This window comes from Oncorhynchus tshawytscha, linkage group LG06 (genome assembly GCF_018296145.1).
Source record: "Oncorhynchus tshawytscha isolate Ot180627B linkage group LG06, Otsh_v2.0, whole genome shotgun sequence".
Classification (NCBI taxonomy): Eukaryota; Metazoa; Chordata; class Actinopteri; order Salmoniformes; family Salmonidae; genus Oncorhynchus; species Oncorhynchus tshawytscha.
In genome coordinates, this window is record NC_056434.1 from 27,392,410 (window position 1) to 27,410,274 (window position 17,865).

Here is a 17,865-nt window from a genome sequence, read left to right on the forward strand (position 1 = left end):
TGTACACTCTAGTTGGTTGGCCCTCGGTTCATACTCGTCGCCAAACCCACTGGCTACAGGTCATCTACAAGTCTCTGCTAGGTAAAGCCCCACCTTACTGGTCACCATAGCAGCACCCACACATAGCACACACTCCAGCAGGTATATCTCACTGGTCACCCCCAAAGCCAATTCCTCCTTTGGTTGCCTCTCCTTCCAGTTCTCTGCTGCCAATGACTGGAACGAACTGCAACAATCACTGAAGTTGGAGACTCATATCTCCCTCACTAGCTTTAAGCACCAGCTGTCAGAGCAGCTCACAGATCACTACACCTGTACATAGCCCATCTGTAAACAGCACATCTATCTACTTCATTCCCATACTGTATTTATTTATTTTATCTTGCTCCTTTACACCCCAGTATCTCTACTTGCACGTTCATCTTCTGCACATCTACCATTCCAGTGTTTAATTGCCATATTGTAATTACTTCGCCACCATGGCCTATTTATTGCCTTAACTCCCTCATCTTACCCCATTTGCACTCACTGTATATAGACTTTTTGTTTTATTTTTTCTACTGTATTATTGACTGTATGTTTTGTTTATTCCATGTGTAACTCTGTGTTGTTGTATGTGTCGAATTGATATGCTTTATCTTGGCCAGGTTGCAGTTGCAAATGAGAACTTGTTCTCAACTAGCCTACCTGGTTAAATAAAGGTTAAATAAAAAATAAATAAAAGGTGGAGGTGTTGGGGGTGTCCTATTGAGGGCGAAGGGACCTATTGGTGATGGCATTCTTCTTGGAGGTACATTCAGTCATAGTTTTGTTTATTTTATTTTTATACATTGATTTATTTTTTTCTTATTTTTTTTCTATTATTATAAAAGTTTACTGTGATTATGGATATGCACTCATGTTGACTTGTATATTTGAACTTTCTTTTTCGCCCAGAGTACACATTTTGTATTTATTATTGTTATTTTATTATTGCTACTGTACATACACTCTTAAAAACTGAAACAGAAAAAGTGTCAAATAAAATGTAGGAAAAGCCATAAGAGGGAAAAGCACGATGGGATGGGGGGTTGAGGGATGGGTACAGAGAACAGTAAAGGGCTCTGAAAACTATTATTGCTGAAATAACCACTTCCTTTTGTGACTAGAGTCTAATACTTCCTGTGGCACACATCAGATGTCATGATAGGTCACCAAAAATGATTCTGAAGTGTGCCAGGCCTTGCAGTCCCAAGATAGAACGGAGGAGAACTTTGGCAGGCAAGAAAATATTATTGCGGAAATCCCCCCCTTCTAATTTCCTTAATTTTGTGGCTAGAGTCAAATACTTTCTGTGGCACATACTACTGGTCAACATGAGCTACCAAAATTATTCAGATGTGTGCCAGGCCTTGCTATCCCAGGCTTTGCTATCTCAAGGTAGAAGGGAGGGGGAGATTCGACAGGCAAGAAATTAGCCTTGCCGAACCCCCCCTCTCGTCAGGATAGTCAACCGAAATTAATAATTAATGTATGTGTGTTATATTAAACACAGAGGGAGTAAAATGTAGGCAAGCAATAAACATTTCAGGACTACAAGTCGAATATGACATGGAAAAGATGACGAATTTTGGCAGAGACTTATTTATAGACTAATACACTTGAAACACATATCCACACTTAAAACTGCAGACAATACTAGTGCCTCACCCGCGATCAAACCGATATAATAAAAAGAAACGCAGCCTAACGTGATCAGAAATCTTAACTACCAAGGTAGTCGCAGCAATAAAGAATTGAGTGCGTGCGTGTTCACGCGAAGGGGGAAAACACCGGAAATACATTTTTTTTTGCGGAAAGAGTAGTGTGCTGAATTTTGGATCAGTTATCTAATGTTTTCTCTTTATTCGTGTTTTTGACATATCCTGCTTATTTGGTGGAACGATGTCGGTTGTACCTCCCAACCGACCTTCAACCGGTTGGCCACGCCGTGGACTGAACCAGTTCGAAAACAAATACATCAGCCCGCCTTCCAAACCTGTCACGCTGGAGAGAACCATCAACTTGTACGTCGCTAGCTATGAAGTGCACTTGTTATTTACCTGTCTAACTAGATAGCGGAATTTCATTTTCGGTTTTGGGTTTTTAACTAGTTAGCTATAGTGTTTCTGAATATGTGATGTAGTAGGCTAAACAAACAGGCCCACCTAGCTCGTTACGACGCACAGTGCTCTTGCATGTTGCAAACACAAAAAACATTCCCTACTTGTGGAGTAAAGCCTAATTATTGTACAATACACACAATTACGTAGCTAGTTAGTTACATAGCATGCAAACACATTAAGAGTTTCCCTAACTAAGCTGCTAACATTTTATTGGGATTGGCCCTCGCAGATACCCCCTCACGAATTACACGTTTGGCACAAAGGAACCTCTCTACGAGAAGGATAGCTCGGTAGCGGCTCGGTTCCAGAGGATGCGCGAGGAGTTCGAAAAAGTAGGCATGAGGCGGGCAGTGGAGGGTGTTCTGATCGTACACGAGCACAGGCTACCACACGTTCTACTGCTGCAGTTGGGGACAACCTTTTTCAAACTGTGAGTTGGTTCTCATCCCACCTCTGCAACAATGTTGCATGGTGCCAGTTACCAATGTGTAAGCAACTAAGCATTTACAAGGAAAAGCTTGACACTTCTGTAACTGGCAGGAGCATATAGTCCAATTTTTAAAGTCAACAAAAAGTGCCCCAACTGTATTTTTGAAACGTAATTGTGTGCAGTCCTGGTGGAGAATTGAATGCAGGGGAGGACGAAGTGGATGGACTGAAGCGATTGATGACAGAGGTAGGCAGGCTACATGGTCTTCATTCAGAATAGTATCATGAAACGTGACCTGACATGGTCTTCATTCAGATTATTATCATGAAACGTGACCTGATCATCTGGAAAGGTTTGCTTAGTGACATCAAAACCATTCCATTTACTTTGGTGGAAAACTGGGAGTGGCATAGAGGTTGGAAACAATTGGTCAGCTCTGACAAGTTGGAAGTGGCTTATCACTGGCAACATGGACAATAGAACCACTTTGACATCACGCTGCAGACCATTCTAGGTAAAGGGTTACGTATTTTTCAAAATGTCTCATGTTGAGCACTATTGAAGGGTAACATTGATCAGAATTTGATTTTAAAAAATCCCCCACACAATAAAACTATGAGTGTTGGATTCCAGGGCAGATGGAGCAGCTGATTATTTCAGTTTCATTTGAGCTGGTTAACCATACCATGACTACCTAGACTTCCCATTTGCTTGTCTACTGGATAATTATTTTCTGACATAGCATGCATAGTTGTCAGAGACTGAAACTTGATTTTAGTTTTGATATTAGTCAAACATGTGTTTTTCCCACATCCGTGTCCAGATCCTGGGGCGTCAGGATGGAGTGAAGCAGGACTGGGTGATCGATGACTCTATTGGAAACTGGTGGAGACCCAACTTTGAGCCCCCACAGGTGGGTTACCAAGGAGTTATCCTTCCTGTCCTGTTACGTGAAAGGCCTCAGCATGGTTCGGTTCGGCTGGCTAGGCGGACCAAGCGAGTGTGCTTGCATACTCCCTTAAAACTAGAAAAAAACTGCAATGGTACTTTGTCCATCTTGAGATGCCATAGCCAGTATACCTCAAAATAGAAATAATTAATATGTTAACTCAGGAAATCTGTCATTAACTTTGACGTTTTGGCTGAGGATATCTTAGTTGTACAATTTTACATCAAATATGTTTGGTACCATATTTCTCAAGGGGAAAAATGTGCATGAAAATGATTAGTCACTCGTTGAACAAACACTAAAGAATCCCTACTGTTGACCAATCACCGACGAAGGGGTCACCGACGAAGGGGTTACCGACTTCGGCTTACCCCCAAAAATGTGTGCACCAACAGCCCAAAAAAACCTTGCTGAAGGCTAAAACAAACAAAAAACGTCACAATGTTGTCATAATATATGCACAAAATATTTTGGAAGGGAAGTATGCAGGGACCCCTTAAAGAACCCATGGTTCATACTATAGTTCTCAGACGAGTCACATGACCTGTCCCAGGTCTCTTTATTTTTCATTGGCTTTCACACTAATGCTTGCCTTTTGAATTTGAATACAGTGCCTTCTGAAAGTATTCAGATCCCTTTACTTTTCCCACATTTTGCTACGTTACAGCCTTATTCTAAAATGTATTAAGAAAAAGAAAAATCCTAGCAAAAAAAATATATATATTACAAAAATACATATTTATATAAGTATTCAGACCCTTTGCTATGAGACTTGAAATTGAGCTCCGGTGCAACCTGTTTCCATTGATCATCCTTGAGATGTTTCTTCAACTTGATTGGAGTCCACCTGTGGTACATTCAATTGATTGGACATGATATAAATGGAAGAAGTTTGGAACCACCAAGACTCTTCCTAGAGCTGGCTGCCTGGCCAAACTGCGCAATCGGGGTAGAAGGGCCTTGGTCAGGGAGGTGACCAAGAACCCGATGGTCACTCTGACAGAGCTTTGGAGTTCTTCTGTGGAGGTGGGAGAACCTTCCAGAAGCACTCCCCCTATCAGGCTTTTAAGGTAGTGGCCAGACATAAGCCACAGTAAAAGGAAAATGACAGTCTGCTTGGAGTTTTCCAAAAGGCACCTAAAGACTTTCAGACCATGAGAAACAAGATTCTCTGGTCTGATGAAACCAAGATTCAACTCTTTGGCCTGAATGCCGAGTGTCATGTCAGGAGGAAACCTGGCACCATTCCTACCGTGAAGCTGTGGGTATGTTTTTCAGCGGCAAGGACTGGAAGACTAGTCAGGATCGAGGCAAAGATGAACGGAGCAAAGTACAGCGAGATCCTTGACGAAATCAAATTTATTTATAAAGCCCTTCTTACATCAGCTGATATCTCAAAGTGCTGTACAGAAACACAGCATAAAACCCCAAACTGCAAGCAATGCAGATATAGAAGCACGGTGGCTAGGAAAAACTCCCTAGGAAGGCCAGAACCTAGGAAGAAACCTAGAGAGGAACCAGGCTATGAGGGGTGGCCAGTCCTCTTCTGGCTGTGCCGGGTGGAAATTATAACAGAACATGGCCAATATGTTTAAATGTTCATAGATGACCAGCAGGGTCAAATAATAATAATCACAGTGGTTGTCAAGGATGCAACAGGTCTGCACCTCAGTTGGTTTTTCATAGTCGATCATTGAGTATCTCTACCGCTCCTACTGTCTCTAGAGAGTTGAAAACAGCACGTCTGGGACAGGTAGCACGTCCGGTGAACAGGTCAGGGTTCCATAGCCGCAGGCAGAACAGTTGAAACTGGAGCAGCAGCACGGCCAGGTAGACTGGGGACAGCAAGGAGTCATAAGGCCAGGTAGTCCTGAGGTATGGTCCTAGGGCTCAGGTCCTCCAAGAGGGAGAGAAAGGAAGAGAGAGAATTAGAGAAAACATACTTCATTTCACACAGGACACCAGATAAGACAGGAGAAATACTCCAGGTATAAGAGACTGACCCTAGCCCCCTGACACACAAACTACTGCAGCATAAATACTGGAGGCTGAGACAGGAGGGATCGGGAGACACTTTGGCCCCATCCAACGATACTCCCGGACAGGGCCAAACAGGAAGGATATAACCCCACCCACTTTGCCAAAGCACAGCTCCCACACCACTAGAGGGATATCTTCAACCACCAACTTACCATCCTGAGACGAGGCCGAGTATAGCCCACAAAGATCTCCGCCACAGCACAACCCAAGGGGGGACGCCAACACAGACAGGGAGATCACGTCAGTGACTCAACCCACTCAAGTGACACCCCTCCTAGGGACGGCATGGAAGAGCACCACTAAGGCAGAGAATCCCAGTGGAGAGAGGGGAACCAGCCAGGCAGAGACAGCAAGGGCGGTTTGTTGCTCCAGTGACTTTCCGTTCACCTTCACACTCCTGGGCCAGACTACACTCAATCATAGGACCTACTGAAGAGATGAGTCTTCAATAAAAACTTAAAGAAAACCTGGTCCAGAGCGCTCAGGACCTTTCACCTTCCAACAGGACAACAACCCTAAGCACACAGCCAAGACAACACAGGAGTGACTTTGGGACAAGTCTCTGAATGTCCTCCGGATTTGAACCTGATCGAACATCTCTGGTGCGACCTGAAAATAGCTGTGCAGCAACACTCCCCATCCAACCTGACAGAGCTTGAAAGGAACTGCAGAGAAGAATGGGAGAAACTCTCCAAATACAGGTGTGCCAAGCTTGTGGAGTCATACCCAACAAGACTTGAGGCTCTAATTCCTGACAAAGGTACTTCAATAAAGTACTGAGTAAAGGGTATGAATATTTCTGTTTATTTTTGCTTTGTCATTATGGGGTATTGTGTGTAAACTGATTTTGGGGTGGGGGGTTAATAAAGTTTTGTGGAAAAAGTCAAGGGGTTAGAATACTTTCCAAAGGCACTGGACTTCAAAACCCATGTCATGAGAATCCATTAAGTTAGGGTTTTTTGTTTTATCTACAGTACCCCTACATCCCAGCACACATTACCAAACCCAAAGAGCACAAGAAGCTCTTTTTGGTTCAGTTGCAGGAAAAAGGTAAGTTGACCAGCCTGTGATGTTTAAATGTGACAGTTCATATCAATTGATTGATGTTGATCGCTGTGGTTATCACCTGTATATAAGAGCTTTAAGAAGGTTAACATATTTTGATGTGTAGTTATGTTGGTGTGTCTGAGTGGATGTGGATATTGACCGGTTGTCTGTCTCCCAGCACTGTTTGCAGTGCCCAAGAACTATAAGCTGGTGGCTGCCCCTCTCTTTGAGCTGTATGACAATGCCCCAGGCTACGGGCCAATCATATCCAGTCTCCCACAACTGCTGAGTAGGTAAGGTATTCACCATACTGCTGTATATTCACCATAATATGAAATACCTTACTTGCTAAGACTCAAATCAGAGTACAACTGGCATTTTAAAGATGGACAAATGTGCATTATAGATTAGTTGTTCTATTTGTGTTGCAGGTTCAACTTCATATACAATTAAATCCTACTACTTGAATGTGGCGACACAAGGACTGTCTCTGTGAGTTCAGCCTGGGCAGAAGAGAATGGGCAAGCAGGATTTCACTACACTTCTCTTAAAACAGAGTCCCCAGTGATACTACACATTTAAATATTGATCTGGATGTTGTTTAGAAAATAAGAGAATGTATTAATCTTTCTGTGTCAACTTTTACAGAACTATTACTTTGTGACATGAAACATTTTGTAGTCACACAAGTATTGATTTTCTATGTTTGTAGATGGGAGTTGACTGTTTTTAGAACAGTGATTGTTTTTTAAAAATCATTGTAACATACTACTTTGTCATCTTTCATTACTTTTTAAGGAATTATCTTTTATTTTCAATTAAAGATGGCTTTAAAACATAACTAAGAAACTGTTTCCCCTCTGACCATATTGCTGTTTCAATACCAATGGTAGCTATCACACCAGTCTAAACTAAATGCAATTGTTTGTCTATTCCCAATTATCTACGCATGTTCCTATTTTCATCAATAGTGGTGTATAGAATGCTTTTCATTGACATTCAGAAGAGCAGATGGATATCAAGGATTCTGTATGGAGGAATGGTCCAAGGGGTGCTAGAGTATTCAAAACAGGGGTGCCAATCATTTAGACCCGTATCTTTAAAAAAAGATCTATTTGTTAAACAATCTGTTAAAGCATTTTATATTAGTGTAAAATATTTCACCAACAAATCACATTTTATTGGTCATGTACGCATGTTTAGCAGATGTTATTGCGGGTGTTGCGAAATGCTTGTGTTCCTAGCTATAACAGTGCAGTAGTATCTAAAAACAATTCACAACAATACACATCCAAAAGTAAAAGAATGCAATTAAGAAATATATACATTAGTTTGAGCGATGTCAGAGTGGCATTGAATAGAATACAGTATATGCATATGAGATGAGTAAACGGTATGTAAACATTAAAGTGGCCAGTGATTCCAAGTCTATGTATATTGGGCAGCAGCCTCTAAGGTGTCAGGTTGCGTAACCGGGTGGAAGCCGGCTAGTGATGGCTATTTAAGTCTGATGGCCTTAAGAGAAGGTGTTTTTCAATCTCGGTCCCAGCTTTGATGCACCTGCACTGACCTCTCCTTCTGGATGATGGAGGGGTGAACAGGCAGTGGCTCGGGTGGTTGATGTCCTTGATCTTTTTGGCCTTCTTGTCATATCAGGTAATGTAGGTGTCCTGGAGGGCAGGTAGTTTGCCCCCGGTGATGCGTTGGGCAGAACGCACCACCCTCTGGAAAGCCCTACGGTTGCGGGCGGTGCAGTTGCTGTACCAGGCAGTGATACAGCCCGATAGGATGCTCTCGATTGTGCATCTGTAAAAGTCTGAGGGTTTTAGGGGCCAAGCCAAATTTCTTCAGCCTCCTGAGGTTGAAGAGGCGCTGTTGCGCCGCCTTTACCACACTGTCTGTGTGGACCATTTCAGATCGTCAGTGATGTTTACGCAGAGGAACTTGATGCTTTACACCTTCTCCACTGCTGTCCCGTCGATGTGGATAGGGGCGTGCTGCTTCCTGAAAACCACGATCAGCTCCTTTTGTTTTGTTGACGTTGAGTGAGCGGTTATTTTCCTGGTATCACTCTCCCAGTGTCCTCACCTCCTCCCTGTAGGCTGTCTCGTCATTGTTGGTAATCAGGCCTACTACTGTTATCTGTAAACTTGATGATTGAGTTTGAGGTGTGCGTGACCACGCAGTCATGGGTGAACAGGGAATACAGGAGGGGGCTGAGCACAAACCCTTGTGGGGCCCCAGTGTTGAGGATCAGTGAAGTGGAGGTGTTTCCTACCTTCACCACTTGGGGGCAGCCTGTCAGGAAGTCCATGACCTAGTTTCACAGGGTGGGGTTCAGACCCAGGGTCCGAGCTTAGTGATGAGCAATCTTACATAGGTATTCCTCTAGTCCAGATGGGATAGGGCAGTGCGATGGTGATTGCATCATCTCTCTCATGCCGTCCCTGGAAGGGGTGCATCACCTGAGTGGGTTGATTCACTGATGTGGTCATCCTGTCTGGGTTGGCACCCCCCCCTTGGGTTGTGCCATGGCAGAGATCTTTGTGGGCTATACTCAGCCTTGTCTCAGGATGGTAAGTTGGTGGTTGAAGATATCCCTCTAGTGGTGTGGGGGCTGTGCTTTGTCAAAGTGGGTGGGGTTATATCCTTCCTGTTTGGGTCTGTCCGGGGGTGTCCTCGGATGGGGCCACGGTGTCTCCTGACCCCTCCTGTCTCAGCCTCCAGTATTTATGCTGCAGTAGTTTATGTGTCGGGGGGCTAGGGTCAGTTTGTTATATCTGGAGTACTTCTCCTGTCCTATTCGGTGTCCTGTGTGAATTCTCTAATTCTCTCTTTCTCTCTCTCGGAGGACCTGAGCCCTAGGACCATACCCCAGGACTACCTGACATGATGACTCCTTGCTGTCCCCAGTCCATCTGACCGTGCTGCTTCTCCAGTTTCAACTGTTCTGCCTTATTATTATACGACCATGCTGGTCATTTATGAACATTTGAACATCTTGGCCATGTTCTGTTATAATCTCCACCCAGCACAGCCAGAAGAGGACTGGCCACCCCACATAGCCTGGTTCCTCTCTAGGTTTCTTCCTAGGTTTTGGCCTTTCTAGGGAGTTTTTCCTAGCCACCGTGCTTCTACAACTGCATTGCTTGCTGTTGGGGGTTTTAGGCTGGGTTTCTGTACAGCACTTTGAGATATCAGCTGATGTACGAAGGGCTATATAAATACATTTGATTTGATTTGTGGATCTATCAGGGGGGTAAGTGAATTGAAGTGGGTCTAGGGTGTCAGGTAAGGTAAAGGTGATATGATCCTTAACTAGCTTCTCAAAGAACTTTATGATGACAGAAGTGAGTGCTATGGGGCGATAGTCATTTTGTTCAGTTACCTTTGCTTTCTTGAGTACAGGAACAATGGTGGCCATCTTGATGCAAGTGGGGACAGCGGACTGGGATAGGGAGAGATTGAAAATGTACGTAAACACTCCAGCCAGCTGGTCTGCGAATGCTCTGAGGACGTGGCTAGTGATGCCGTCTGGGCCGGTAACCTTGTGAGGGTTAATAAGCTTAAATGTCTTACATTGGCTACGGAGGAGAAGAGCCCACAGTCCTTGGTAGCGGGCCACATTGGTGGCACTGTGTTAGCGGGCGAAGAAGGTGTTTTGCTTGTCCGGAAGCAAGACGTCGGTGTCCACGACGTGGCTGGTTTTCCCTTTGTTGTCCGTGATTGTCTGTAGACTCTGCCACATACGTCTCGTGTCTGAGCCGTTGAATTGCAACTCCACTTTGTCTCTGTACTGACGTTTTGCCTGTTTGATTGCCTTACGGAGGGAGTAACTACACTTTGTGTTCGGCCATATTCCGTCACCTTGCCATGGTTAAATGCGGTGGTTCACACTTTCAGTTTTGTGTGACTGCTGCCATATGTCCACCGTTTCTGGGTAGGTTATAATTGTCACAGTGGATACATCTCATATACACATCCTGATGACCTCAGTCACTGTGTCTGTGTATTCATAAATGTTATTCTGAGGCTACCCAGAACATATTCCAATCCGCGTGATCAAAACAATCTTGAAGCATGGATTCTGATTGGTCAGACCAGCGTTGAAAAGACCCTAGCGTGGATACTTCCTGTTTGAGTTTCTGCCTATAGGAAGGGAGGAACCAAATGGAGTCTTCAGTAGATTTGCTGAAGGGAGGGTGGGGGAGGACCTTGTAGGCATTTTGAAGAGTTGAATAGCAGTGGTTCAATGTTTTACCAGGGCCAGTACTATAGTCAATGTGTTGGTAGAACTAAGGTAGTCTTTTCCTCAAATTTTCTTTGTAAAAATCCCCAGCTACAATAAATGCAGCCTCAGGATATGTGGTTTCCAGTTTGCATAAAGTCCAGTGTAGTTCTTTGAGTGGTATCTGCTTGAGGGGGAATATACACAACTGTGACTATAACCAAAGAGAATTCTCTTTGGATGTAATACGGTCGGCATTTGATTGAGGTATTCTAGGTTGAGTGAACAAAAGGACTTGAGTTTCTGTATGTTATCACAATCACACCATGAGTGGTTAATCATGAAACATAAACCCCCTCTCTTCTTCCCAGAGAAGTCTTTATTCCTGTCTAGGCGATGTACTGAGAACCCAGATGGCTGAATGGAGGGGGATAGTATATCCCGAGAGAGCCATGTTTCCGTGAAACAGTATGTTACAATCCCTAATGTTTCTCTCGAAGGAGATCCTTGCCCTGAGCGCCTTTACTTTTTAATCCATAGACTAAACATTAGCGAGTAATATACTCCGAAGTGGTGGAGAGTGTGCACGCCTCCTGACTCGGACTAGAAGTCCACTCTGAATACCTCTTCTCCGTCGGTGGTGTTTTGGAGCAGCCTCTGGAATAAGTTCAATTGCCCTGGGGGGTGCGAACAAAGGATCCAATTCGGGAAAGTCGTATTGCTGGTCGTAATGCTTGTGAGTTACCGCCGCTCTGATATCCAAAAGTTTTGAGGGAGAGGTTGTTGTCCTGGCACCACACGGCCAGGTCTCTTGACGACCTTCCTATAGGCTGTCTCGTCGTTATCGGTGATCAGGCCTTCCACTGTTGTGTCATCGGCAAACTTAATGATGGTGTTGGAGTCGTGCCTGGCAGTGCAGTCATGAGTGAACATGGAGTGCAGGAGGGGACTGAGCATACACCACTGAGGGGCCCCTGTGTTGAAGATCAGCATGGCGGATGTGTTGTTACCTACCCTTACCACCTGGGGGCGGCCAGAGCTGGGCGATATGGCCAAAATATCATATATATATAGAAATATATACATGTGTGTATGTATGTATGGTATTTTTCTAATTTGACGTGACCCTAGGGTGGCAACACATATTCTAAATGATTTCAATGGGTTTATCCATTCTGATTGTTTTATACTGTTCAATTCAACTTCAACCAAAAATAATTTCCTGCATTTCCATCAATTTCTGCATTTCCTGCAGTCATTTGATATCAGATCCACACTGCCATGATATGGGCAAAAATACTAGGCCTTATTTTTTACCAAATGTTTCAATTGCAATTTAGGTCAAAACACTTTTGTGAACTTTTGGAATCATGGAAATAGAATGTTTGTTGTAATAATTAGTGGGCACTTTGAATACAGTCTTTGACATGACAACAAATGAAAATGCCATGGACGAGTTATTGTGACAGGGTAGGAACCAAAGTGATTTTCAGTGTTTCCTAGAGGACCTTATAATCTTTGGCTACATTAAATCTTTATTCATATAGCCAACATAGTCATGCTTCGCCTATTCCTCTTTGATTCAGAAGATACTGTTGCACAACATGCTGATTTAAGCCTCCACCAGTACTGGTATCAAGCTGTATTAGCTAGCTATGTTTGCTCTGACTCAGTACTTTTATTAGCTAGTTAGCTAGCTAGCTAACTAGTGATTAGCATTAGTGTCTAATACGATTTAGCTAAACTTGCTAAGAAAATACAAACTAGCTGTTTGCAGATGTAAGAACCACAAACTAATATTGTAATTATAGAACGCTTGTGGATTTATATTAAGACCAAAGTGGAAACAACATCGTCATCAACATTGTTCCATGTACTGCATTGACCATGCAGACGGAACGAAAGTGTCTCATGGTCAAGCAACAACAAATGTGCTCCTTGAGTGACTGGGTGGGACTAGGTCTGTGTGGAAGGTGGCATGGAGAGAGAGCCGAGAGGGATGACTCAAATAGCGGAGTAAGCTATAAAAATGGATGTTACACATGGCGTATCACATTTAACAAACCAAACATTCAAATAATGTTATAGAAGGTCAAGTAAAACCCAAACTGGTCCGTGCATAAATACCGATATATAGTAAAATGACTGGCCACCCCACATAGCCTGGTTCCTCTCTAGGTTTCTTCCTAGGTTTTGGCCTTTCTAGGGAGTTTTTCCTAGCCACCGTGCTTCTACACCTGCATTGCTTGCTGTTTGGGGTTTTAGGCTGGGTTTCTGTACAGCACTTTGAGATATCAGCTGATGTACGAAGGGCTATATAAATAAATTTGATTTGATTTGATATGGTGGTCTGCTTGAAACATGTTGGTATTACAGACAGGGAGAGGTTGAAAATGTCAGTGAAGACACTTGCCAGTTGGTCAGCGCATGCTCGCAGTACACATCCTGGTAATCTGTCTGGCCCTGCGGCCTTGTGAATGTTGGCCTATTTTAAAGGTCTTACTCACTTCGGCTGTGGAGAGCGTGATCACACAGTCGTCCGGAACAGCTGTTGCTCTCATGCATGTTTCAGTGTTATTTGCCTCGAAGCGAGCATGGAAGTAGTTTAGCTCATCCGGCTCATGTCACTGGGCAGCTCTCGGCTGTGCTTCCCTTTGTAGTCTGTAATAGTTTGCAAGCCCTGCCACATCTGACTAGCGTCGAAGCTTATGTAGCATGATTCGATCCTTTGTTGACGCTGTGCCTGTTTGATGGTTCGTCGGAGGGCATAGCGGGATTTCTTATAAGCTTCTGGGTTAGAGTCCCGTTCCTTGAAAGCGGCAGTGCTAGCCTTTAGCTCAGTGCGGATGTTGCCTGTAATCCATGGCTTCTGGTTGGGGTATGTACGTATGGTCACTGTGGGGACGACGTCATCAAGGCACTTATTTATGAAGCCTGTGACTGATGTGGTGTGCTCCTCAATGCCATTGGAAGAATCCTGGAACATATTCCAGTCTGTGCTAGCAAACAGTCCTGTAGATTAGCATCTGCTTCATCTGACCACTTTTTTTATTGACCGAGTCACTGGTGCTTCCTGCTTTAATTTTTTCTTGTAAGCAGGAATCAGGAGGTAGAATTATGGTCCGATTTGCCAAATGGAGAGTGAGGGAGAGCTTTGTATTTGTTTCTGTGTGCGGAGTAAAGGTGGTCTAGAGTTTTTTTTTTTTTTTCCTCTGGTTGCACATTTAACATGCTGATAGAAATTTGGTGAAACGGATTTAAGTTTCCCTGCATTAAAGTCCCCGGCCACTAGGAGCGGCACCTTTGGATGAACGTTTTCCTGTTTGCTTATGGTGGAATACAGCTCATTGAGTGCAGTCTTAGTGCCAGCATCGGTTTGTGATGGTTAATAGACAGCTACAAAGAATATAGATGAAAACTCTCTTGCTAAATAGTGTGGTCTACAGCTTATCATGAGATACTCTACCTCAGGCGAGCAAAACCTTGAGACTTCCTTATCGTGCACCAGCTGTTGTTTACAAATATACATAGTCCGCCCCCTTTGTGCTGCAATTCAGCTTTCAGCTGACAAGTACGACCTACTTGTACAATTTGAATAAATTACTACTACAAAAAAAATTGAGCTTCACTGTTTCCAAATCTTCACTGCTGTCTGTCATTTGAATCCACAGAAACAAATTTAAACTGTTGTCCTGTTTCAGATGCTCAGCAACACTTGGTGGATATGTTACAAGTGAAGCTTTGAAATGCTGTGTGCCTTCTGTATATTTTACAATGTGTTTCCTTCCTTTCATTAAAACTCATTGACCTGCTGAATGAAATGTTTGAAATATATTGGGTATCAGTGGCGGTCGGTGCCGTTTAAGATGAGGGAGGCCCAAAAATGTTTTAGAAGCATTCCCTTATTTCTACAGCATATTGGAGAGTGGAGGCTGCTGAGCGGAGGACAGCTCATTATAATGGCTGGAACGGAGTTAATGGAATGGCATCTCCATGTGTTTGATACCATTCCACTAACTAGTTAGTGCTCCCCAACCTCCTGCCACCGACCTCCTGTGACATTGGATGATGGTCATTCATATTCCATTCACCCAGCTCAAAGTAACATCGATAGGTTTAGGCTACTACATGATACTCAACTTTTCCCTATACCCATCATGAGGTTGCTACAACCTAGCCTATGGCTGAGAGTTTACAACATTGGCGCACGGGTCGAGAGAAAAATTGGAGTAATCAAAGTGACGCATTCAGTATCACCTTGTACACTCTTGCCTGCATGTAGCTGATTTGGCCGTAATCATTAGTCCAACGAGAGTTTCTATTGGACAAGTTCGGGTACACTATATATACAAAAGTATGTGGACACTCCTTCAAATTAGTGGATTTGGCTAATTCAGCCACACCTGTTGCTGACAGGTGTATAAAATTGAGCACACAGCCATGCTATCTCCATAGACAAACATTGGCAGTAGCGGAACCTTACTGAATTAGCCCAATGACTTTCAACGTGGCACCGTCATAGGATTTCACCTTTCCAACAAGTCAGGTCATCAAATGTCTGCTCTACTAGAGCTGCCCCGGTTAACTGTAAATACTGCTATTGTGAAGTGGAAATGTCTAGGAGCAACGAGGGCTCAGCCCCGACGTAGTCCACACAAGCTAACAGAACGGAACCGCCAAGTGCTGAAGCGCGTAGCTCATAAAAATAGTCTGTCCTCGGTTGCAACAATCACTACTGAGTTTCAAACAGCTTCTGGAAGCAACATCAGCACAAAAACTGTTCGTCGGGAGCTTCATGAAGTGGCCATGGCCCGAGCAGCCACACCATGGCCCGAGCAGCCACACCCAAGCCTAAGATCACCATGTGCAATGCCAAGCATCAGCTAGAGTGGTGTAAAGCTCACCGCCATTGGACTCTGGAGCAGTGAAAACGTGTTCTCTGGAGTGATGAATCACGTTCCACCATCTGGCAGTCTGACAGACAAATCTGGCTTTGGTGGATGCCAGGAGACCTGCCTCAATGCATAGGGCCAACTATAAAGTTTGGTGGAGGAGGAATAATGGTCTGGGGCTGTATTTCATTGTTCGGGCTAGGCCCCTTAATTCCAGTGAAAGGACATTTTCTCAACGATTCTGTGCTTCCAACAACAGTTTGAGGAAGTTCCTGTTTCAGCATGACAATGCCCCCATGCACAAAGCGAGGTCCAAACAGAAATAGTTTGTCGAGATCGGTGTGGAAGAACTTGACTGGCCTACACAGAGCCTTGACCCCAACCCCATCGAACACCTTTCGGATTAATTGGAATCGCCCAACATCAGTGCCTGACCTCACTAATGCTCTTGTGGCTGTATGGAAGCTAGTCCCCTCAGCAATGTTCCAAGATCTAGTGGTAAGCCTTCCCAGAATAGTGGAGGCTGTTATAGCAGCAAAGGGGGGACCAACTCCATATAATGCCCAGGATTTTGGAATGAGATGTATGACGAGCAGGTGTCCACATACTTTTGGTATTCTAAAATGTTTGAACCCCCCCACACTTGGGGCGGCAGGGTAGCCTAGTGGTTAGGGTGTTGGACTAGTAACCGAAAGGTTGCAAGTTCAAATCCCCGAGCATGACACAAATCTGTCGTTCTGCCCCTGAACAGGCAGTTAACCCACTGTTCCTAGGCTGTCATTGAAAATAAGAATTTGTTCTTAACTGACTTGCCTAGTTAAATAAAGGTTAAATAAAGGTAAAATAAATTTTAAAAACGTATCAATCTACACACAATACCCCATAATGACAAAGCTAAAACAGAAATACCTTACTTGCATAAGTATTCAGACCCTTTGCTATGAGACTTGAAATTTAGCTCAGGTGCATCCTGTTTCCATTGATCATCCTTGAGATGTTTCCACAACTTGATTGGACATGATTTGGAAGGGCACACACATGGCTGTATAAGGTCCCACAGTTGACAATGCATGTCAGAGCAAAAACCAAGTCATGAGGTTGAAGGAATTGTCCATAGAGCTCTGAGACAGGATCATGTCGAGGCACAGGTCTGGGGAAGGTTACCAAAAAATGTCTGCAGCTTTGAAGGTCCCCAAGAACACAGTGGCCTCCATCATTCTTAAATGGAAGAAGTTTGGAACCACCAAGAGAGCTGGCCACCCGGCCAAACTGAGCAATCGGGGGAGACCAAGAACCTGATAGTCACTCTGACAGAGCTCTAGAGTTCCTCTGTGGAGATGGGAAAACCTTCCAGAAGGACTACCATCTCTGCAGCACTCCACCAATCAAGCCTTTATGGTAGAGTGGCCAGACGGAAGCCACTCTTCAATAAAAGGCACATGACAGCCAGCTTAGAGTTTGCCAAACGGCACCTAAGACTCTCAGACGGTGAGAAGCAAGATTCTGATGAAACCAAGATTGAACTTTTTGGCCTGAATGCCAAGAGTCACATCTGGAAGAAACCTTGCACCGTCCCTACTGTGAAGTATGTTGGTGGCAGCATCATGCTGTGGGGATGTTTTTCAGTGGCAGGGACTGGGAGACTAGTCAGGATCAAGGGAAAGATGAACGGAGCAAAGTACAGAGAGATCCTAATGAAAACCTGATCCAGAGTGCTCAGGACCTGAGACTGGGTCGAAGGTTCCCCTTCCAACAGGACAATGACCGTAAGCACACAGCCAAGACAGAGCAGGAGTGGCTTCGGGACAAGTCTCAATGTCCTTGAGTGGCCCAGCCAGAGGCCAGACTTGAACCCTGTTCGAACATCTCTGGAGAGATCGGAAAATAGCCGGGCATCAATACTCTCCATCCAACCTGACAGATCTTAAGAGGATCTGCAGAGAAGAATGGGAGAATCTCCCCAAATACAGGTGTGCCAAGCTTGTAGCACCATACCCAAGAGGACTCGAGGCGGTAATCGCTTCCAAAGGTGCTTCGACAAAGTACTGAGTAAAGGGTCTGAATACTTATGTAAATGTCATATCAGTTTTTTTATTTGTTATAAATTTGGAAAGATTTCTAAAAACCTGTTTTTG

General features: G+C 44.1%; 1 protein-coding gene across 1 annotated transcript; it reads left to right on the top strand.

Moving 5' to 3' along the window:
• The first annotated feature begins 1,578 nt into the window (after positions 1-1,578).
• Positions 1,579-7,451, top strand: LOC112252350 (cleavage and polyadenylation specificity factor subunit 5). The gene is made up of 7 exons (XM_024423487.2): positions 1,579-2,045; positions 2,374-2,574; positions 2,757-2,820; positions 3,398-3,487; positions 6,538-6,613; positions 6,789-6,903; positions 7,042-7,451. Exons 1-7 carry the CDS (start codon positions 1,924-1,926, stop codon positions 7,061-7,063), a joined length of 690 nt encoding a protein of 229 aa, XP_024279255.1. The 5' UTR covers positions 1,579-1,923; the 3' UTR covers positions 7,064-7,451.
• Positions 7,452-17,865: the final 10,414 nt, after the last annotated feature.

Excerpts from the sequence above, each read along its gene's own strand:
- LOC112252350 (XM_024423487.2), top strand. The coding sequence starts at position 1,924 with ATGTCGGTTGTACCTCCCAACCGACCTTCAACCGGTTGGCCACGCCGT. Across the intron at positions 2,575-2,756 it reads GGGACAACCTTTTTCAAACT|TCCTGGTGGAGAATTGAATG; the intron begins GTGAGTTGGTTC and ends AATTGTGTGCAG. Across the intron at positions 3,488-6,537 it reads CCAACTTTGAGCCCCCACAG|TACCCCTACATCCCAGCACA; the intron begins GTGGGTTACCAA and ends TTTTATCTACAG.